Source organism: Engystomops pustulosus, chromosome 2 (assembly GCF_040894005.1).
Source record: "Engystomops pustulosus chromosome 2, aEngPut4.maternal, whole genome shotgun sequence".
NCBI lineage: Eukaryota > Metazoa > Chordata > Amphibia > Anura > Leptodactylidae > Engystomops > Engystomops pustulosus.
The window spans coordinates 211,835,584-211,860,516 of record NC_092412.1 but is presented as its reverse complement, the minus strand read 5'-3'; the positions used below and the strand labels follow the sequence as shown (position 1 = coordinate 211,860,516).

The following is a 24,933-nucleotide window of genomic DNA, read 5'->3' as shown; positions in this document are numbered from 1 at the left end:
TCATGTTTCCAACAATTATCAGGACTGATGTTAATCCTGCACCCAGATCATCTTCTAGTGCCCCTCCCAACAATATCCACCCACCCTCCTCTCCACCATCTAGATATGGAGTCCCATGGCAACCAACCAAGCAAAGGCAGCCAAGGGGACAAGGTAAAAGCCCAGATAGCAGGCAAACAGCAGCAAATATCTAATGAGTGTAAGTTAGAGGACTGCTTATTTTAGCATAGCATAAACTTTATGGTTGTTCTTTAATCATAGTCTGACCTGTCAGCCTGATCACCAACTTGGAAAAAATTTGAATCAGCGCTATTTCTAATACGACCTGAGAAGGTTAGTATAACTTTTTCCCTAACTCCCTAGATTAGCGCTAGGTAGCACTATGTTCTCTGTCTTTTTATTTTCAAGCATACTTCTAGTGTTGTCTTGTGGCAGTGCTGATTAGCCCTGTGACACCAACCTTTTAACAACTCTATGGACTTAGAAAGCGCTTTAACTCTGGAAAGAAAAAGGTCTATAGATCTGTAGAGCATTTTAATGCACAGAGCAGAAAGCTCTTGAAGCTGAAAGGGCACACAGACCTCTTGAAGAAGCTGCAACTATAGATATAAATGCATTTTTCACAATTCTGCTAACAACACACACAAAGGTATGGATTCAACGACTGCCAGGGCGAATACCTGACGCTGTACTGACAACACAGTTAAAAGCTTCCCATTCATTATCACTTTACATTTTCTGTCCTCTTGACTACTCAGAAGTAATAAAGCTGGTTGAAACTTTACCACATATGACTGTGTGCTTGCTTTGTTATTTAATAAAACCCGGCATCATAACTAATTCAAGAGGTCGATCTATTTGCAAATCAAACATGTTTATTAAGTGGTGTGCATTGTATACATAAATAACAGAATCTGACTTTGGATAGTAATTGCGTTATGCTGATGGCTGCCCGCTTCTCCATAGATCCTCCTGAGCCTCAGTGCAATGGATGATTTCCTGAGCTGCACTAGAAGCTGTTCCACAAGAAAAATGAAAATTATTAGGAAAATCTGTAAGAGAAAAAAACCAGCAAAACAAATAAGATGCAAATGATGAGCAAACGTATCTGAATGATGATGGATGTCTCACAGAGATGAGGCTAGTTTGAATTATTTTGTTATTACTCTATAAAAGTGATGGCGAACCTTTTAGAGACCGAGTGCCCAAAATGCAAACCTGGCCCACTTATTTATTGCAAAGTGCCAACACAGCAATTCTAGCATTAAATTATTAAAATCTTCTTGCTCTGTGCTATACCACAGCTTTCAGCGGTCCGGAGGACACCAATATCGTTGACAGAAGGTGGGAAAATTCAGATTGCCATTGGAGCTTCCCTGAACATGAATAATTGTGGGGCCAAGAGCAGGAGCTTCAATGGCTCCAATGATAATCTGACCATGTCCACACTCTCTCTTCCCGCAGTCTCAGGTAGACCAAGATGCTTCATGTCTTGGGCTACCCGGGCATGCAGGGGGATCCCTCAAGTCCTGTCTGGTGAATTCTGTGCTGGGGCAACAGCCTGAGTGCCCACTGAGAGGGCTCACGGTGCCACCTCTGGCCCCCATGCCATAGGTTCGCCACCACTGCCATAGGCAAAGGGCACATTTTATTTAACTGGTTCCTGACCACCCATGCTGTATGTTTATTTTGGGGACGGTCAACGCTGTATATTTTTGGGTGTGGGGGGTCAAAGCTGTATATTTATGGCTCATGCTTTAGGCGATTGCTGCAGGGGACCCGTGTGGAGAGAACAGGAGTAGTACTTACCACTTCTGTCTTCTGCAGCTCTCATACATAGCGCTCAAACAGAGCGTTGTGCAGAAAGTAGAGGCAGCGGAAATATAATATGTGACTGCCAGGATCTTGCTGCTCAGCAGCTGCTGCTGGGTGTGCCTAGAAAATTGTCACTGTGATGGTGGCTCTTTCCGCTTGTAGCCTGGGCTGGACAGCAACCCCAGTTACATTGAAAAAGATAAATGTAGTTTTTTAGTTACCCTAAGGCCCCTTGCACACATGTGTATGGGGGCCGTTGCTACAGTAGCAAAATTTGCAGCCGCATCACAACTCCCATAGATGTCAATTAAATTTGGTCAAGGTCCAGTGAACACATGCTGTCTTACCACACCATGACCGAATTGGGCGGCTGCTTGGCTTTTAATGAAGGGAGGAGGGTTGAGGAGCACTCACCCCTCCCCTCTCCTGCATGCGGCTGCATACTCGCTATAGGGCTACAGCATGGGCAACCGGAAGTTCGTGTGTAAGGCGGATAATACAGACATATGAGACATCAAAAAACTTAGGGCCATTAAAAAACGTGATGAATTAAAAAAATTGTGTATGGTCCTGGAGGTGCTAACCCTGTTAAGAAACCAAAGGGAAAATTATATATCTTAAAAGCCCACCAAATCATGATTGAAGGGGAGGTCCATCTTTTAGGCAATGTCTGGAACATGGGCAACATATTAGATCAAGGGAAAGCTGGATACATTCCCTGTGATACACAGTTATTTGACATGTCGTCCATGGTGCTGAACACAAAGCTGAAGGCGCTGTTTTCAATTGTAATGAACCCCCAAGAGAATTGCTGGAGAGAATGACCTTTAAACCATAAGAAGTACAGGCGGTCCCCTACTTAAGGACACCAGACTTACAGACAACTCATAGTTACAGACGGACCCCTCTGCCCACTGTGACCTCTGGTGAAGCTCTCTGGATGCTTTATTATAGTCCCAGACTGCAATGATCAGCTGTAATGTGTCTGTAATGAAGCTTTATTGATAATCCTTGGTCCAATTACAGCAAAAAATTTGAAACTCAAATTGTCACTGGGACAAAAGAAAAAAATTTGTCTAGAACTTCAATTATAAAATATACAGTTTCGACTTACATACAAATTCAACTTAAGAACAAACCTCCGGACCCTATCTTGTATGTAACCCGGGGACTGCCTGTATTACAAACCTGATTGCGGTAATCTATTTCTGAGACAATTCTGGTCTTCTGTGAAATGTTACACGACCACCTTCCTATTAGTAAAACTTGCCCTTGATCCAAATGGTGGCTTTCAAGATGGTGGCCATGTTTCAGATGTAGCTTAAAAGATAGGCCCCTCCCACTAATCACTTGCTGGGATATGCAGATATGTAACTTTCCTGTTTATTTGTGACATAACAGTGTGTCCTGGGCCTGTATATCTATACCAGTCATATGGAGAACTTACTGCTACTTGGAGCCTTCAGACGAAGTCTCTGGCTGTGTCTTCTCAGCTGAAGCTGGATCACTGCTTACTGCTTGGTCAGGACTCACAGGCTATAAAAGGAAAAATATTCAACTTTAATTTTCTTTCTCTGACAATTTTAATACTGCAATAACAGCAGGAGAATTTCCCAAGACAAAGTGATCCTTACAATTAAGGAAGTAGAGGTTCTGCTTTCAACGCCTCAGACAATTCTCACAAAACTATTTCTGCTGTCAATTCATAATTATCCTACAGACTTCCTAAGAAATAACATATGGACTGATATTGAGGTTATAGAGGTAAGCATTCTTGGCATAGTCAGAGGTACTGCTTCCGAAACCCAACTCACTATGACTTTAACTGTAGCTAAAGCGAGTGTGAGGTAGTCTTAAATCTAGGTCTTATCTTACCATAGGCTTAGGCTGCTCCTTTGTGTCTTCCCATACTTTACACTACAGCTTTGATTACTGTGTGTAAGAGCCCATAATAAGCTCAGTAAAAGTCAGTGCATGACCAACCAGTCTCCATTAGGAACCATCCAAACACCCAAATCCATCATCCGTACCGAGAGAATAGACACAGACTACATACAGCCCCACTGTCTGGTCTGTATGTGCCCTCATCAGGAAATGTGTTGCCAATTACCATTTTGGCTAATCTGTCGAATCTATTTCAAATCTATAGCCATTTTCCAGCACTCCATGTAGTAGAAAAAAGGTAAAAAAACGAATTTATTCAGACTAAAATTAGATGTGATCACATCCAAAAAGAAGTTGACACATTGCAGACAATGCTACTATTTTAAACAATATTCTCCAAGGGTCTTAAAGGGGTTTTCCCTTTAAAGAAAGTTCTCAAATTTAAATCCCCTAGTGATGCTAACACAATTAAGATAATTTTTAACTCTTTACTTCACAATTTTACTCTCTTTTATTTTTTTATTGCTCTTTTAGCTCCTATCACTCCCTAGGCTGCTCAGTGTAAGATTCAAGGGTCTACGGACGCACTTTCGTCAGATTTCCCGACATTTTCGGGTTTTGCACGGCTGTGACAGATATTTAACAGGGGATTGTATTGCACATGCTCGGATTCTGTCCAGGACTGCAGGGGCAGGGCTAGAGTGCAGGGAGTGAGAGAGAACAAGCTCCGTGAAGCCTCAGGCAAGATGGCTGCCGACCCTATCGGCAGAAGTTACAGGGTCGTGTCATGGGGCAACTGAAATTGTGTACAGCAGGACTGATAGAGACAAGTTGGACTTATATCTGTGAGATGCTGTATTTTTGTTAATAATAGTGACTTAGAGAATGTGTTATTTTGTTATCCTGAGTATATATATGAAACTTGTCTCCATGGGAATATCCTTTTTAAAGGACATTTAAAAAGTTCTAACGATGTTCCTCAGGACTTCTTTAAAGGAAACCTACCATTTAGAATGGTCGGTGTAAGCTGTAAGTACCGGGCACCAGCTCAGGGAGCTTACTTTTGCTAGTATTATAAACCTCGGTATCGCGGTTTTAACACTTTTTAAACTTTAGAACAGAGGAGGCTTCGGCGCTGTGTGCGCACGATCGTGCGCGCGCCTACATAAGAAATAGCGGAGATGTTGCGCGCGCACGGTCACGCTGAAGCCCCTTCTGCTCTAAAGTTTAAAAAGTGTTAAAACCGCGATACCGCGGTTTATAACACTAGCGAAAGTAAGTACCGGCACCAGCTCACCCTGAGCTGGTGCTCGGTACTGACAGCTTACCCCTACCATTCTAAATGGTAGGTTTCCTTTAACAATGTACCCCAGCGATTGCAGCAATAAAGAGTTATAAAAATTATTCTAACTAGTATGGGGCGCTTGGTCACCGTTGTGCTTTGTCTTTTAATTCATTCACTCCTCCGTGTTCCGATACACGGTCCCACCCATCCACAGTGCATAGAGCAGGTGACGGGCAGGACCGAGTGGGACTTGGGGAGAAATGAATGAATTAAAAGATGAGGCACTCAGACAAATTAGCATAATCAAGCATATAGAGTTAGAATAAAAGAAATCATGAGAAACATCGTTCACAGGGACTTCTTAGTAGGACAAGTCTACCATCAGTGAAACTACAAACATGACCATATGTATTTTGTTAGTTTTTGTCATTTTAGGATAGTTTTGTTGATCTCCCATGTGGTGCTTCCATGTGGATATGCTGTGGAGGTTAGCTGAAATATTCATCTTTTTTCATTGTCTCAACAGCTACAAATACTAAGCTAGAGTAACATGAATATGACAAACTAAATTATAAAATGTAATATTAACAACTTAAAATAGTGTGTTTATATTATATATAAGCATTATATGTAGGATGATAATTACAATATGTAATTATGATACATCTTCATTAAACACAACAGCACCAATTTCGACCATTTTCATAAATCTACATTACTGTACATTCTATATTTTCTTACCTTTTCATGTTTTTTGGAGGATTTCTTTTTACCACCATCCTTCCACAAAGACTCTAAAGTAACAAATCCTTGCAGACTCCAGTCATACAATATCGTACCAGTGTCCTTGAAAAGGAAAAATACTTAATATAAAAACATTGTAGAGGACACTAGAAAAGCTTTTTCACAGAACCTCCAATTCTCAGAAAGGGAAACTGCAATATTCTTTGTAAGTCAGAGAATTTCAGCGAATGTGGCAAGCGTGAGCATGAAAATCTAATGAATGACGCCTCCATCTCCTCATGAATTTTTTTTGTCTAATATGGAAGGGACGGCTCCTACTATTGGCATAAAGATATAAGGGGTGATAGGGGACGTGTCGCACATTAGACCAGTACAACTAGGCAGATGCTGGATGATTGACTACTGAGTCACACTTTGCACAGTCTATTAGTTGGTCTAGTTAACTGCATCAAATTTTGGCACACTAACTGAATTTTTTGACCCATTATTTTTTTTTTCTTGCGGGGATACGCCCCCTTTGTCATAATAGTCGGGAAAGTGTCTAAAAGTCTTGATAAAAGCGGTGCATGGTGCAAATGACTTCAGAATTTAAGTGCAAGTAGATTAATAAGTCTCCACCACAGACCTCCTTAAAGGGAACCTGTCACCAGGGATCTCATTTTCACTAAAGACAGGTTGTAGAAGCCCATCACCTGCAGAACAAATATGTATTTCGGCTTTTTTTTGAGCATTTTCATTACAATATGATTGTGTCTTATAACGTACCTTGCACACTGACAGAATCCTCTGTGTTGTCACAGGGGTTGGTATTTGGTTTGGATGCATTTCAAAAACAACATGTAACTTGTCTGTGTTGCAGACTCCTCAGGTCTCAGCCCCCACCTTTGTGCTCTTATACAGTTCTTCCCTCTCCCACTGATGTCAGCTCACCAGGCTGTGACCTTTGTGAAGGAGCAGGAGGGAGGAGCTGTACAGAAACACAAAGGTGGGGGCAAAGATCTGAGAGCGCGTAACACAGACAAGTCACATGTTGTTTTTTAAAGTGCATCTAAACCAAAGCCCATCCCCTGTGACTACACAGAGGATTTTATTGGGGTGCAAGGTTATAAGTTATAACACACAATTATATTGTAATGCAAATGCATAGGAAAGGCAGAGAGGCAGATTTGCACTGTTTTTAGTGAAAATGAGGTCCCTGGTGACAGGTTCCCTTTAACCCTTGTGGCACCTCAATGGAATTTTGGCAGTTCTGTTTTGCTCTACCTTTAGAACACCTTTACACAGCATAACAAATTGTACCTCGTTTTTATGACACGTACGACTCGGGAGGGAAGTTTGATTATTTAAATGTCATTTCTTTAAGAATTACACAAATTATGTGAAAAAATTAGATAACAATGTGAAAATATAAACATTTTTGTAATTCATCCCATGAAAGAAATTAGCAAAGTAGCAAAATCTGGAGAGCAGAATATAAAAATCTTACTGAGTGGCAATCTTACTGCCAGCCAACGAGAAGCCTTGACATGTTTACGTCCTAAGAAAGACACTGTTATCAGGATGGCCGATAAAGGGGGTGAGGTTATCGTTCTGGATAAGGGTCTAAATCATAAATGACACACAGACCTAAAGAATTTTGCCTAGTCATCCAACGTCTTTATTTGAGGCACAAATTAAAAGTCTCATACAAGAGGGAGTTAATTTAGCTATTTTATCCAAGAAACGTGGTGATTTGTTGTGTCCTTATCCTGTGACTGACATTTTTCATGGATTACCCAAAATACATAACAAAAATTATTTATTTCCTCCTCCCTTACATCCCATTATTTCTGGCATATGTCCCCTCAATGAAAAATTGTGCCAGTAGCTTGATCAACATTTACAGCCACTGGTTATGAGAGAGACAGTAAAGAGGTCCTCAGGATTTTTGATAAATTTACTTGGAAAGACAATTACATGTGGGTCACCTGTGATGTATGTTCTCTACATACATGCATTCCACACGGTTTGCCGTTAAAGGGGTATTCCGGGAATATGGACGTCTGACACAAAAACCCATAATGCTTTAAATAAATGAAAGTAACATAACTAAATGTCATTAGTCACAAAATGGAGCTTAAATGGTTTGATTTTATGATTCACAAAATTTTATGGTCTCTCTAAAGTTATCACTAAGATGGCCGCCACTGGAAACTACAAGTTCCATGATCCTTTAGTTGTCAGTAACGCCTCCTCCCTCTTATGCTCTGCTCCCAGTGATGATGTAACAGACTGTGCTGCTCTGTTACCATAGTAATGATGTGTAACTGCCATCACCACAACACTGTCCATACTGGATGCACTGCAACCTACCGACTACAGCCAAACTTAGTGGTGATCACATGACCTGCCCAGACAGGTGCAGGACATGTGATGTGCACATGTGACCAGTGGCCATCTTCTGTCCTGTGTATGCTCTGCAACGGACCGCTCGGAGGAAATCAACGGACTGATTAAAGGACCAGTAGCATTTTAATTCTTCATTAAGGTCTATGTCACCAGCATTTTTCTGCTAACGGGAGCAAAATTTTAAATAACAACTAATTACATATAAGCTTATATTTTACTGACTCATTTGTATATGAATTATGCTGATTCCTGGAATACCCCTTTAACTGCTGTAGAACATCATTTGTTTAAATACACAGGAACTGTGTGAATATTTGTTGAATACAACCAAGTGTTTGTTAAAGGACATCTACCACCAGGATAAAAGGCTATATGCAAATGAACCTGAGGGGCCCCAGGCTCCATTAACACCTATGGAGCTTGGAGCCCCTCAGGCTCATTTGCATACAGTCCCTCATCTTAGTGGTAGGTTCCCTTTAATACACAAAGGGGGCTCGGTTTTCAGCCTCATGGGCGAACCTCTTTATGACCTGGAGGGAGGAGGAAATTACATCGACAATATACTAATTGCGTGGTTGGGTCATGTGTCGTTTGTACCAGACTTTGTCTCATATTTAACCAACAATAATGTTAATTAACATTTGACTTACCCTGTACCCTTAATTTACACTGAATTATTATGGAGAACAGAGTATCCACGTCCCATTTCAGAAAAGATACAGCGGGTAACGCTACTCTCCATGCTAGCAGTAATCACCCTCCTCATACCATTTCATCGATTCCGGTGGGAGAGTTTATTAGGCTGAGAAGAGCTTGTACAGAACATACTGGATGTATTTGTCAGTCTTTGGAATTTAAAAATAGACTCCTCTTTAGAGGATATCCACTGTGGTCTATTAATAGGGCTTATGAGTTAACCATTAAGAGAGATTGTTACAGTTTGCTAGAGACTAAAATAAATAAAAATTTCCAGTCCAAAGTAACATTGTCTACAGAGTACAATGTAGAATATAATCAAATTCTTCAGATTCTAAAAAGAAATCTGCCAATTCTGTACCAAGATGACAAACATAACCATATTCTTGATAAACGTTGTCATTTTGTGTCAAAACAAATTGCAACAAATCCCCTGATCAAGGATTGTCTGGAGCATCTAAACATTTTTTGTATAAACATGTATAAAGCCATCTGGCAGTCGTGAAGGGATAAAATTGTTATACACTGCCCCTTGAGAGATGTATACTGTCTAACTTTCTGATACACAGCGGTGATCATCAGCCTCTGTCCACCTGTACAATACGGGCTGCAGTGTAAAAAGTGACCTAAGCAATGCATCTTTTATTACACACAACCCTACTCCTAACAATTTTTTTTGCTTAATCTGGGAAAAACCCTTTCATATACATATACACTGTGTGGCTAGCATATTTCTAAGCAATGTTTGAATATTCTGAAAGAACAGAGAACTTCTGTCATCTGCAGCAATGTAGCTCATATCCTCTTGTAACCCTTTCTATTTTAGACCCCACACAGAGAGATGAGATTGCGTGGCAGTACTATGAAGTCATGTGAGGACAGAGGGTATAGAATCATTGCTATTCATTACAATGTACATACAGTCATGAGAAAAAGTGAAGCCGCTTTAGTTACATATAAGAAGCGTTCTGGGAAAAGTTAAAGAGAACCCATCATGCAAAATAACCCCCCTAAACTAAATATATTTTCATAAACTGCCATTAGAGAGCATTGCCTCTATCCCTTCATTGTCCCTCTACATGCCTGTAAACCTAAGCAATGAGGTCCTAAAGCTGTATGCAAATGACCTGTGAAATGTCCAATGAAGCATTAGCATATTCAAGATGTCCACTCTATTCATGAGTGGGAGGCACAGCCACACCCCCAGTGCTTGACTGACAGCCTGTATAATGATGTGAGGCTGTATAATGATGTGCTTGATGGTGCTGGCGCCCCCTGCAGCCTGTGTGTGTGTATAGGAGAGATACAGCAGCTCCAGACAGCCATGTTACAGCAGACCATGTCAGATTCATGTGTAGCTGATGTCTGTGTCTCTCACCTGTATATTAGGAGGATGCAGCATGTCAGCAGATGCAGCACACACACTAGCCATGCTTTACTATACATTACACAGACATGAGCAGGGGGAGGAGAGGGGAGGGGAAACAGGGGTGACATCACTGCCTCTGACCATGTGACCAGCCTCATTTACATAATAAAGAAAGGATGATTTTACAATGATTAATGTATGAAATAACTAGATAAAGGCTGGGATGGGATCCTTGTGAGCTGCTCCAACAGGTAGAGGTGACAGGACTAGTGGCAGAGACCTGATGACAGGTGTCCTTTAAGTACACCCCTGCTGCTTCCATAAGAGAGCCTTCTATTACCAGAATTCTTTATCAACCACTTATAGCATCCCACAGAGCACAGCACATAATATATAAACACACCCTCATAGGGGAAGATAGATACTCAATTTGGTATAAAAAATGATTTTCACTGTGCATTGATATTTGTGCCCAAGAACGGCATCTAAACTTTTGATTAATCTCCCGCCATACCTATCATTAGGGCTGGATTTAGACAAAGTGGGGCCACAAAATAAAACTATTTTAGTCAGTAAGAGGCTCCTTTACCTTGCACTATAATAACACTTTGTAGTTTACAGTAGTAAGGTAAGGCAATCTGTATTATGGGGCAGTAGGAGAACTTTATAGGAGAGAGACAGATGATAGGTAGATTGAGGATAGAAGATAAATATGAAAGATGATATAGATTTATAGATAGATGATAGATTTATAGATGCATGAACATAAAGTAGATTATATATAGATAGCTAGCTAGATAGATGATAGAAGATAGATATGACAGATAGATCCAGTAGAAGAGAGAAATAAAATAGATTGATAGATGGATAGAAAATAGGAGATAGATAGGTAGCTAGAAGCTATATAAATAGACAAAAAATTATATTTATCAATGGTTAGATGATAGATATATAGACAGGAGATAGATGAAAAGCATCTTCACTCGGGATTTAACCAAGGGGTATTAAAAAAGCAATACAAAAGTCTGTATACAAAAGTCCACACGCAGGGAGTGCCTTTAGGACAGGGGGCCCTGGGTGAATGCCCAGTTTGCTGCCCTCTAACGCCGACCCTTTTTATCATTAAGCATCAGACACTGATAAATCTGATACGGTGTAACTTTGCACTGTGTAACATTTAGATATGTATAACAACTGTGTCCCAATTAATATTTTTCTGAGGCAATGTAGACTGTGGCTATAATAAATAAATTATATAAATATTATGCAAATTATACATTATTTTGTAAAGACAAAATAAATACAAAAAGTTCTATCTGATATTTAGACAAGATATTTACATCAAAGATTTGAATAAAATGGAGAATTGTTTGTTTGCTGTACTGTCTTTTTCTCATGATATATGCTTTACCACATCAGACATGCACTGATTTTCTAAATGATAATTAGTAATAGTAATTCCTATTTCAAAAAAATAAAAATTCTTATAGGAAATCAAATGCCCTATTAGGTCCTGGCAATGCCTCAAAGTGATATGAAATTGACTGTCAATTAAGCTGGGCATGAAGAGAATACCACCGAACAAATGGCGCTTTCTTCCTGCAGAGGAGACAATTAGCATTTTGTATGCGGGCAGATACGGCGCACAAAGTTCTCTTCATCCTCTATCAATGGCTCGCATGAAACCCACTGGAATAAGCAAAGTTATGCTCCTGCCAAGTCCTTATTCATGTGGGAAGAGTTACTCATTCATACAGGGATTACATGGCGAGCTTGCGAGAACGTGCAAAAATATATGGACATTGAGAAAATAAAACTGTGAAGGTAAATCCATCATAAACATCGTAGCAACTAAAATTTTAAACTGCAAGATCCTATTTGAGTCAGAAGAATTATTGCATGCTGAAGAGTCAGGTCTGAGAGGACATCTACATCATTAGACAGAGCAGCGCTGTGACAGAAGGAAATGCTTATGGGGTAAAATATAATCACTTATTTCATAGCCACGCGCTCGGTCTGAAAATATTATGTCAAGTGAGCAGTACAGGCGTTGCTACACACAGAGAGAAGAAAGAAGAGGAAGTTTATTTTTTTATATGCCGAGGAGGTGCATGGGGCATTTCATGAGAAGAGGGGGGGCCTGCCTACATGGGGCATTTCATTACTGGAGACTGTGACCAATGCATTTCCCACCCTAGGCCTAGTTTTCCCAGTTATTTGTGGCGAAATTAGGGACCTCAGGTCGACTTATACTCGAGTATATATTCTTCTTTAAAAAAAAATTCTATTTTTTAAAATTTTTTTTTATCTTTTACTATATTTGTAGATGCCCTTCTGTTATAAATAATAATAATTCCTTTAGTTATATAGCGCACACAGATTTCCAAATCAGTCCCTGTCCGCATTGGGCCTCACAATCTAATCAACCTACCAGGATGTTTTGGAGTGTGGGAGGAAACCACACAAACACAGAGAGAACATACAAACTTTGCAGATGTTGATCCTGGGACTTGAACCCAGGTCCCCAGCGCTGCAAGGCTGTAATGCTAACCACTGAGCCACCTGTTGCTAGCACCGATAGCGGATGTTAACCCTTTGATCATCGGCGGCAGAGCTGCTGAAGGCATTAACGAGCCGGCGGCGCGTGGCCACGGTCATCTTGGTTTGGATGGCGATTGGTTGCCATGTCATGTTTTAGGGTATCTATTATAATGTGCGATTTGCCATACGTTTTTTTCTGGCATTTAACCCTGTAATGGAAAATAATGCCCAAATTCGAAAAGACCACTTTTTTGCCATTTTGCAAAAAAAATTAAAAATTCAATAAAATTGATCAAAAGGCCGTACCGTCCTCAAAAAGGTAGCATTGAAGACGTCACATAAATTCGGAAAAAAATGACACCACACACAGCTCCGTGCACTATAGTGTGAAAAAGTTATTAGCGCCAGAAAACGGCAAAATGAAGAATTTTTGTTTTCTATTTTTGTAAATGTATGAAAACATTATGTGTGGAATGTTAAATACCATCACTATGAAGTGCAATTTGTTATGCAAAAAACAAGCCCCATACAGCTCTGTACATGGAAAAATAAAAAAGTTATAGATTTTTGAAGGTGGGGAGTGAAAAATGAAAACACAAACATGAAAAAAGGGCCTGGCCATTAAGGGGTTAAGAATATCCAGGCATACAAAATTTATAGGAAACCTACCACTTGAAGTGGCAGGTATAAGAAGGAAATACCGAGCACCAGCTCAGGGTGAGTTGGTGCCGGAGCTTATTTTTGTTAGTGTTTTAAACCGCTGTATCGCGGTTTAAAACACTTTTTAAACTTTATGGCCGAAGCTGCTTCGGCGCAGGGAGGTACGCGCTCGGCGCTTACCATGCGCGCAGCTCTCCTTCACTTCCTATGTAGCCGCGCGCATGGTAAGTGCCGAGCGCGTACCTCCCTGCGCCGAAGCAGCGATACAGCGGTTTAAAACACTAACAAAACTAAGCTCCGGCACCAGCTCACCCTGAGCTGGTGCTCGGTATTTCCTTCTTATACCTGCCACTTCAAGTGGTAGGTTTCCTTTAAGTTGAAGTTAATGAACAAAGCTTTATTGCGGTAATCCAAAGTATCACGTTTCGGCTGAAATAAGCCATTGTCAAATACGTCTACCGCGGTAAGAAGGAAGTAAGAAAGAAGTCCAGCATTTATGTGTCTGTAGTTCTGCGTGGTATTGCACGTCTGTGCTTGTGGATGGAGAGTGCCATTCACTTTAGACGTAACAGGCCCTGTAGTCTTGTACAGACTCCAAACTGTCATGAAGATGAATTGACTCTCCTTGATGAAGTCATGTGAAACTATGGTCCCCGTTAAAATAGTGTTTCCCCCATGCCCAGAGGGACAGTGCTCCTGGATCACAGTATAACAATGAAACTACACCACGGATGGGCTCTAGTAATGCCCCTAGAGCCCTTCTAGCTCATTAGCATAATTTTAAAACTAAATTTTAGAAGGAATGAAGAAGGAAAGAAGCCATAGACAACAAATATGATGAGATTACCACAGCCACAATGTGGAATAAGTGTCCCTGAGTGATCAAGCTTAATTTTGGTGGTAGATTTAAGGCAAAGTTTTTCTTATCTCACCATGCATTTGCATATTTAGTTCAGTGAGACACGAATGACCTATAAGTCTCTGTATACCTACAAAGATGGTCTTTAGTAGCAAACTCCATTTCATAACCATAAATCCTGCATTAGCTAACATAAATGTCACATACATTTTCTCATTTCAGCAAATATTTCTTCAGAAACAATAACATATTTTTCTTGCAGATCCCAGCCCACTGCTTTGCATAGGAATCCCGTCAGCCATGGGGAAAATTTCAGTTTGTACAATTTCCCTTTGAAATGATGATAAGAATGTAAACAAAATAACGAGTAATTATGTATCTATGTGAACCAGGAATGTGTGGCAAAGGTTCATGTCCATTAACCATGAATTGCATTTCACCACGAGGTAGTTCACAAATTGTGTTACATGCAGAATCTTTCCTGTCTCTGGATTGCATATGCTGCTAACAAAAAAATTCCTTCTGGCTGTGGAAGATCATTGTATGAGAAGAATGATGTGCCCCTAGTGGAAGAAATCTATTGTGCATGTCTGTCAAAGGTCAATGAAGATATAAAAAAAACGAGACCTAATAAGTGACTTAGACAGAGCCAACAAAATAAAGGCATACCTTGGCGATTGTAGCCGCTTGCTGGGGATAATAAAGGGAGGCACCAATTCCCATAAACCCCAGTGGATAGATTATTTTCTTTATCCTTGAACCTGTTGATAAAGATAATCAAGTTAACCTACTTTTTATATCTCTGGTTTGTTCTGGTTGCTAATCGTACATCAGAAAACAGTGTAATCAATGTGATACAACAGGGCTGGAGGGAAGGAACTTTCCATCTTAAACTTGTACAAAGGGGGTGGTGTACGGAGCGCGGTAAGTAAGCAGGCCGCTACACTCCAGGCCATCACTGTGACCCCAAGTCCCCAAGGATTGATGGTCTAGTCTAAAACAAATACAGGCAGTCCCCGGGTTACATACAAGATAGGGTCTGTAGGTTTGTTCTTAAGTTGAATTTGTATGCAAGTCGGAACTGTATATTTTATCATTGTAATCCCAGGCAGAACTTTTTTGGTCTCTGTGACAATTGGATTTAAAAAATGTTGGGTTGTCATAAGAATCAGGATTAACACTAAAGCTTCATTACAGACACATTTGATAACTTTTACAGCTGATCATTGTAGCCTAGGACTAAAGAACAATAAATAACCAATATCAAGGGGTCCGTTTGTAACTATGGGTCGTATGTAAGTCAAGTGTTCTTAAGTAGGGGACCGCCTGTAGGTCATCAAAATAAAAATCCTGGAAAAAGCTCCAAAAAGACATTTCAAATCACAATCTACTCACCTCTCGCAAGGAACAATCCAACAATTCCTGCAAAACCAATCAAACCGAGTCTGGGGTAGAATCCGGGGGGTGCATCTCTCAGCATTTCGTATGTCGCTAGAAGTGAAGGTATATAGCATTTATTTAGTAATAGGTAAATCTTTTTTTATGTTATACAACAAAGCAATGGATTGCAAAGAAAAAAACATCTGTCCTGGAGTAAAATTTCCCTAATTTGCAATGATGAGAAAAGCGGTGGAGGGAAAAGGTGGGGATTGTGCTGAAGAAGAGCAGAGGATTTACCATGAATCATATACAGGGGCTTGGACGCTATGGACAATTTCTACACTTGGGAATATGAAAAAGTGCCCCGCCCCCCCCCTAATGAAATGCCAGCAATGGCCTACAGGAGAAATGTGATAGAAATCAGTGGGCTGTCTATGTGTAATGCTGAATGAGACAGGGCTTCAGAACAAGAGATGCTCTATGTAACTGCCCTGAACTGTAGTTAAAGGACACCTGTCATCAGGTCTCTGCCACTAGTCCTGTCACCTCTACCTGTTGGAGCAGCTCACAAGGATCCCATCCCAGCCTTTATCTAGTTATTTCATACATTATTCATTGTAAAATCATCTATTCTTTATCATGTAAATGAGGCTGGTCACATGGTCAGAGGCAGTGATGTCACCCCTGTTACCCCTCCCCCTGCTTATGTCTGTGTGTAATGTATAGTAAATGCTGCATCCTCCTAATATACAGGTGAGAGACACAGACATCAGCTACACATGAATCTGACATGGCTGCCTGGAGCTGCTGTATCTCTCCTATACACACACATGCACACACAGGCTGCAGGGGGCGCCAGCACCAGGAAGCACATCATTATACAGCCTCACATCATTATACAGGCTGTCAGTCATGCACTGGGGGTGTGGCTGTGCCTCCCACTCATGAATAGAGTGGACAGCTTGAATATGCTAATGCTTCATTGGACATTTCACAGGTCATTTGCATACAGCTTTAGGACCTCATTGCTTAGGTTTACAGGCATGTAGAGGGACAATGAAGGGATAGAGGCAATGCTCTCTAATGGCAGTTTATGAAAATATATTTAGTTTAGGGGGTTATTTTGCATGACGGGTTCTCTTTAAGAGATAAGCATCCTAAATGAGAACCTGTCACCGAGCTTTACCCCATTAAACTACTAGCCCCCTCAGGTAGGGGATGAAATGTCCTTTTATGTGTAATCCACCTTTTTACCTATACAAAGAACTCCCTCCATAGTCAGGAAAATATGTGTTACTCCACTATCTCCATTAGTCCCATAACAAGGAATGCAGCGCAATGGACATGCAAATTCATGTTTCTTCTTATATGTCAAGAAATACAGGGCCCTTTCCACAAGATTGATCCATCTACTAGTCACTAACCATTAAAGGGATTTGCGCATGGAAAAAATCCCCTATAACAGTGTTGGCGAACCTATGGCACGGGTGCCAGAGGTGGCACTCGGAGCCCTCTCTGTGTGCACTCAGGCCATTGCCCCAGTTTCACCAAACAGGGCCACATCCACCAAATCTTCCTGCCGTCCCAGGCAACTTAAGGGATGCTGCTCTTAGTGCTATTTTAAAGCGACATTTCACTGGCTGTTTGAAACTGCAGGGAAAGTGAGAAGGTGTAGGCTAAACTGCATTGTCTTTGGATGTCCTCCTGCTGGACCCACTGTTCTTCCTGGAGAGAAGCTACAATGATGGTCTGAATTTGCCCATGTGGAAGAACAGATAGCAATAAGTTACTGCTTGAAATGCCATGTTGGCACTTCATGGTAAATAAGTGGATTTTGGTTTTAGTTTGGGCACTCGGTCTCTAAAAGGTTCGCCATCACTGCCCTATAACAATAATAATCTTTATTTATATAGCACCATCAAATTTACAAACCCCCTAGTTATGTTTACACAATAAAGAACCCCATGACCCCTAACTTTACAATTTTACAGTTATATTGCTATCTTAGCTCCTATCACACAGTGATGATCAGTGTAATATTCCAGACTGTCATTGGGGACTCTTTAAGCAGACACTTCGTGATCCCTCTAGTTCTGTGTGCTGGCAATGTGGTTAGATTATCACAGTGCAGGTTTAAGTTCCTCATGACTAAGGCCTTTACTAAAACACCTTAAACGTTCATGCTGTCCTATTCTTTGTATCTTTTGATACAAGTGGAACTAAGAAGTGGTAAGTGGTTGGTGTATCCAAAAAATTTTAATCTGCTCCACAAAGTGAACATTCTCTGTTTATAGAACTACACAATTTTATACACTTATAATTGCTTTTTAAGAAGATTCTGTTGAAACATGACATAATTTAGGGCAGTGGTGGCGAACCAATGGCACGGGTGCCAGAGGTGGCACACAGAGCCCTCTGAATGGGCACCCTTGCCATCACCCCAGGGCAGGGTTCGCCAGACAGGAGTCAAGGCTCCTTGCAGTCCCAGGCAGCCCAGGACCCTAGAAAGAAGCTACAATGATGATCCAAACTTCTTCTCCTCCTTTCTACTGTATTGGTGTCCTCAGGTGCCTATACCATTTAAACCTGTGACAGAGCAGGGAGTAATAAGTTACTGCTTATAATGTCGCATTGGCACTTTGCAAAAAATATGTGGGTTTTGGTTGTAGTTTGGGCACTCGGTGTCTAAAAGGTTTGCCATCACTGATTTAGGGGAACTAGGAGACGTCCATGTACAGAATTTCAGAAATTTGTGCAAAAATGACTGAAAAATGTGTGTCTGAGACACTTTTTAGACGGTTTTAAAAAGGTATCGAAAAAAAGAAGTTTAAGAGCAGCCATAAAAAAGATCACACTTATTAGATACACCTAATTTTTTGGGACAACATGTTTGTGTCTATAAGTGTACCGACCATAAGTAACTAATACTTCAATGACATTTCTTAGTGTTGGTATAAGATGCACCATATTTACATGCATTTAAATTCTTCTATTTCTCAATCTCCCTTATTCTGCTGGTAATTTTTTATACCTTTTGAATGTTCTACAGCCGTCTCCACTTTAGGTTTGGCCTTTACATACACATCCTGCAGAAAGTAGGGAAGAAAGTCATGATTAAAAATATGCGACTAGGAATTATTCAGTGCCAAATCAATAAAAATATGCAGAGGTAAAAGTTACATGCAGAAACAGTCAGCAAATTCTACCAACACAAATAATGAGTTCATTTATCTCTTGTCATTTTTCTTTATCATTCTCTTCTAAACATTATACATGACTCTACATATTCTACATGATGTGGACTGTTGTGACTGAATCATGAATTTCATACAACTCCAGGGACATTCAAGGGAGGTGGTAGGCCACAAAGGGTCACAAGTGAAACCATTTACCTCAGTGTGGTACCTAAGGTGCCTGACCACTCCAACATGCATAGGTGCAATCGTCTTGCTGGAGAAGCAGATATTATGGAACCAATAATGTTGGAGATGTTGATGAAAGCGCTATGCATCAACCAATTTTGACACCAGATGGGCCCATACAACTTGAATAACATTGGTAATCCAGTCCATGTGCCTCTGCATGAACACAGACCCAAAAATGCCCCAACTCATTGGGGCAGATTTACTTACCCGACCCATTCGCGATCCAGCGGCGCGTTCTCTGCGGTGGATTCGGGTCCCGCAGGGATTTATTAAGGTAATTCCTCTGACGTCCACCAGGTGGCGCTGCTGCGCTGAAAAGCACCTGAACGCACTGGAATACACCGAGCCGGGCTGAGTGAAGGTAAGTGCAAGCTCCGCGACAGATTTATTTATTTTAAATGCGGCGGTTTTTCCAAATCCATCGGGTTTTCGTTCGGCCACGCCCACCCGATTTCCGTCGCGTGCATGCTGGCGCTGATGCGCCACAATCCGATCGTGTGAGCCAAAATCCCGTGGCAATTCAGGGGAAATCGGCGCAAATCGGAAATATTCTGGTAACATGTCGGGAAAACGCGAATCGGGCCCTTAGTAAATGACCCCCATTGAGGTTGCATCATTAGGAAACGTCTGCCGGAGACTGGGGAACCTCAAATGGAGTGACCTGAACTTTCTGCAGACCTGAATCCCAATGAAAACCTATGGGGTTAGTTGAGTTGCCGAGTAGAAGATTGAACTCTGTAACCCAGAACTTTAATGACCTCTAAGAGCAGCCCTTCAAGAAGAGCGGGTGCCGCCTCGGCAGACAATTAGTGACTTGTAAACAGCTTTAGATCTTGTTGTCAAGCTGTTATTGATGCTCCAGGACACATAACAAGTTATTGAGACACTGAACATGATGCGTGAACTTTTTACATTTTCCATAAATTTCCCTGGGCATTAAAATATTCCTAACTTTTGGTTTATGTATATATACACCAATTGTATATTTTTTTTGAGGCTTCATCCCCTCGGCCATGTGCTCACCTGGACCGGATCCAGGGCGAGCACAGGGCTGGAAGGAGGAGATGAAAGGGGTGAGCGCTGTTCACTCCTCCTCTTTCCATAGGCAGACGAGCAGGTGTGCCGCAAATCTGCCAAATTATAGGCCGCCTTATTTGGACACGCCGTGGTGAGGCGCCATAGAGGTATATGGGGGCCGTCATCTGGTGACCTCTTTGGCTCCAGGTCATTGTAACGTGACCAAGTAGGGCAGCCTATACTTTGGCAGATGTGCAGCACACCCGCTAGTCTGCCCCAGAACAGCTATGTGAATGAGGCCTTAATGAGAGATTTAGGTGAAACCATGACATTGAAATACAGAGGTCATCAGCTTTCACGTCTTTGATGCCTCTTGCAGGAATGATAAAAAGGCAGCAGCAGACAAAACATTGTAAAAGCACATTGTTTGGGAATTATTACCCTACAAGAAAGAATGTCTACTCACACCTCTGAGTAATGTGTAAAATCACTTTACTATAGAGCTTTTGTTCTCACTGGAGCAGATTTAGCAACACATGTCCCAAAATTCTGGTCTAATTTACAACAAATTGCCATGTATCTTCTATTGCATGTGTTTGCTTTCAGAACTGCTGTGTCCCTTATTAGCCCTGATAAGGAGAACCAAAATGGCACAATGGAAAAATCCAGTACATAACAGACTTGTAATAATTCCTCTCACAACAGCCAATGTCTGTCTATATCAATGACATTTCATAAGATCGGAGTTAAATTGTTGTGTAGTTGTAAGGGTCAGAACACATAAGTCCATGCACACTGCCCCAGGATTACTCTCCATCATTGCTGTTTTTCCGATTCAGATGTGTAAAGCAGGAACAAAGGGCACATTATAGGAAATGTTGTGCAATTAACTGAATAGACAGGACAAGATTTTGATAAAGTCTATCTTTGGTTACTACTTGTCCTAGGACACACCAGCACACATCAAGGATCCAGGAAATATTTTATTCTCAATATTAAAGGGAACCTGTCACCACATTTTTCACAAATACAGCTAGTGGCAGCTTCCCACAGAGCCCTAGTAACTATCTGACACCCTGCTTTTAGCTAAAAATTGTTTCCATCACACCCCCATAATATCACAGTTATAAACCTGCCTGGGATATCTAGAGCGTGCGGGGGGGGGGGGGGGGGGGTGCTAATGTCATGTGACCAGGTTGACATCATCTCAGGTCCTTAAGCCTCCTATCATTAGCAAACTGAAAACCATGAATATATCTGAGCACATTAAATAACAGCAGCCTCCATGGAGGCATGGAGAGGACTAAGTCCTCTGATAAGTCCATGGAGGATGATGCGATTTCATGTGGGGACAGGTTCCCTTTAAACCTGAAATGATTATCATCTTTGCCGGCTTTAGATGGTCAATGTGTCAATGTTCTATGGCCTGAATTATCTCTGCAATCCCCATACCAAGTCACCTTCATGTGATAGACACTTCAACAAATATTTCAACAACTATGATCAAAATTTTTCATACAGTTCACACCCAAAACATCTTAGTGCCCACAGGCACCGCATTGCAGATCTACACCTGCTCTACTTATTAAATATTGTTTGGAGGTGCCGACCTAGTGTTTTCTTTTTAACTTTTTGAAGAAAAATCAGCCGTGTCCAGTTTCTCTAACCTGAGGCAATCAGCTGTTGTTGTGTGAAAAAGTCACCTCTGTAGCTTGTAGTAAAATGAATGTCTCCCCTGTAATTGTGGAAGTAGTACACGTCACTCAATGTTGGTGGTATGGGTGCACAAGTAGGCTGCAACACCTCTCAATAAATCTTGAAAAAAACTTGGCACTCCTGTGATACTTGATTTGCATATTTTATTATAGTGAATCGGCAATCCAAAATTAATGCAACGTTTCGGTCTTATAACATCAGACCTTCTTCAGACACGGATTGCTGGGCTTGCGGTGGTGTGAATACGGTTCTATGACTGTTGTGGCGCTTGGGGAGCTGTGGAGCGCGGGAGACCCCGCTGTAGGTTGGCTGCGCGCCCTGATTTGTGTTGCATGCAAACCGCCGCCGATGCGCCACAATCCGATAGCGTGCGGGGCAATTCAGGGCAAATCGGATAAAAATGTGAAACCGGGTGGAAATGCGTCCAACGGACCCTTAGTAAATGTTCCCCTCTGTGTTTCTCTGAATACAAGACCTAGCATGATTTTTCAAGCTTTTCAGGCTATATCTTCGGAAACAAGGCACCTAGAAACGCAGTTCTTGTGCCATTTTAAAAAGGAACTAATACATGGACAGGAGGTGGTCATCTAAGTAAAGTGCCATTGCTAGACATTTGTCCAATGATCACTGGTCCAATGATTCTGAAGCCCATAAAGTCACAAGGCATTCAGGGTTTGGAGAGGTATAATCATTTTCCCAAACATGAAAATATGATTATATTTGAATGTATATTTGAACAAAAAGAAAAAACAATAGCCTCCTGAAAATAAGCCCTAACCCAATTTTTTCGGCGCAAAAAGACCCTGACTTATTTTTTTTCTCTTTTATTTTTTAAATCAGAACATCTTCATTGTGTTTTTTAACCTTTTTACACACACACACACACTCGAACCTGATAATGTTATTAACTTTATTGGAGTTAGTAGCTCTATTGGAAAAAAAAAAGATCTTTTACTGGTTCCACAAATATTTAAGAGATTGTAACCATAAATGGATAGAATGATTTGGAAGTCACATACAGTCAAATATTTTATTATAATCAGTTAATTTATTATAATCATGTCATGAAACTTTTTTTTCATGGAAAACTTAAAATAAAAGAGGATATTCCAGCAGATCTATTGTTACTGGATTAACAGATTTTCTTCTACATATGTGTATACCGGTAACCTTCAAGCCATAGCAAGCATCAGGCCCATGTTAAGAAGCATAATAAATAAAGGTTTGTTTACACCGTAATATAATGTGAAGGACATAAATCCTTCCTGAATGGCTTTTTATGTTTATTCCTGTGTCTTTAAATCACTTTAAAAGCACAAACATTCTTGTTGTGTTGAAGTTGTTCATTAAACCCTGGAAACATTCAGAACACGCCATGCAAATATTAGTTTAGGCAAAAGAAAAGCCAGTGACAATCCATCTGAAAGGAGTGAGAGGGCTTTGTAACCATGGCAGAAGAAGCTTACTGTCTGTGGGTATTAATCCTTTATAAATCACAAGTAGCCAAGCAGAGCTACCTGATAACATTCTGTACCCTAGCAAGGCCACAGAAAGCCCACTGTATACAGGCAATAGTCTAAAACATTACAATATGGGGGGTGTACTTTCATGCACTTTCAATATCTTTACTGTAATATATATGTATGTGCAGGTAATTTCCTAGTTTGAATGAGTGCTAACCACTAAGCTCATGCAATATAATATCATATATATATATATATGACCACTTAGTGGTTAGCACTCATTCAAACCAGGAAAATACCTGCATTAAATATGTATGCTCACTCCTATGCAGGTCACAATGAGCTATCATATTGCAAAAGAAATATGGCTTCCTATGAAACTGGATGTATCATATGTTAATTCGGACTCAAATCAGGCAAGTCTTTCAGTCCTTTGTATTTGGTGTCAGGCCCTCTCTTATCTTTCACACATAAAAAGTATTTTTGGCAATTACATTCTACATCAATGAAATGCATAACCCGTCAGCTGCTGTGAGATACGGGACAGTACCTGACACCACTGAGTATATGGTGAAGTAGATGTTCTCAGCCATGAAATCCCCTCCTCCAACTCGGTTTGCTTGTCCTCAACATATCTGGTTTCTGGGACTGGACTAGAATAAAGTGAAAGCTGCAAATATTTAAGAGTAAAATAGATTAGACATCCAAAAATCTTAACTATAAAATCAAACAAATATAAGTTAATATTATGTGGCCAGATGAGCCCACGGCTGTCACAAGGTTATATGTTCACCCTATTGTTGACTGTATGTAGATCAAAAAAAAGACATAAATGTTTTCCTAGTGAATGCATAATAACAGAAGACTTTCCATTTATATCCATTGTAAATGTTAAAATAAAAATGAGAGGTGACATTCATCTGGTTTCCATTGTTGTTCCATCTAAGAACAGAATGTTTTCATATTAATATAGTAAATGATTTAGGATGAAGCGGTAACCCAGATCCTTATCTAACCAAATGGGTCCTGGGTTGCTACATACGGCATTAGCAGCCTCCCTAGTTTTTACCCTTTAACACCTACACAAGGAGCTGAACTTTGCTGCAGGGAGACCACTAAGTCACTACCCCTTGAAGTGGTCATGGTGTTAGTGACATTGGCCTGGGGACAATAGATACTGTGAAGTACCAAGGGCAAGCAAAAACGTAATCAGATGCAGGCCCAGATCAACCCGGAACTAACACACAGTCAGAAAGCAACCGAAAGTAAGACGAATTCTGAAAATGCAGAAGCACTAGCAAAATGATATTGCTCAGGTTTCCCCCTGTGGTGTAAAGAGTCTTATAAAGAGGAATAACTGTGGACAGCAGTAGGTACATGGTATGCGGAGTAGAGAGATGTGATTGTCTCCAAATAGGAAGGGTGCTGCCAACTCTGCAGTAACCAACTAAGTGGCTGTGACCAGTGCGGAGGGTGGGATACCACTGTCACAGACCACCACTTACAAGCACAAAGTCATAAGTGTGCATCTGATAAAGGAAACAATAGACCATCAATAGTAGCCTGAAGCGCTTTACATCTCTCATGGGTCTTGAAGCCCAGAATGTATTAGGCTTTGAACAAATGGGTTAAAGAGTGAGAAAGCAGCAGTGAACTGTAATATGAGGAACAGCAACTACTAAAAGTATGAA

The 24,933-nt window shown here is 40.8% G+C and overlaps 1 protein-coding gene across 2 annotated transcripts in view; it reads right to left on the bottom strand.

Annotated features, from left to right (window-relative positions):
* Nucleotides 1–855: 855 nt before the first annotated feature.
* The window catches only part of APOO (apolipoprotein O), a 42,861-nt gene continuing 18,783 nt past the window's right edge, over nt 856–24,933 (bottom strand). The window contains exons 3-9 of one of the 2 annotated variants that reach the window (XM_072138009.1): nt 23,793–23,912; nt 18,653–18,707; nt 15,637–15,732; nt 14,911–15,002; nt 5,726–5,830; nt 3,263–3,351; nt 856–1,052 (exon numbers count right to left, since the gene is read on the bottom strand). In XM_072138009.1, coding sequence (XP_071994110.1) covers nt 3,265–3,351; nt 5,726–5,830; nt 14,911–15,002; nt 15,637–15,732; nt 18,653–18,707; nt 23,793–23,912 — 555 coding nt within the window. In that variant the 3' untranslated portion in view covers nt 856–1,052; nt 3,263–3,264. The remainder of the gene's footprint in view (nt 1,053–3,262; nt 3,352–5,725; nt 5,831–14,910; nt 15,003–15,636; nt 15,733–18,652; nt 18,708–23,792; nt 23,913–24,933) is intronic. The other variant, XM_072138010.1, reaches the window with a different exon arrangement.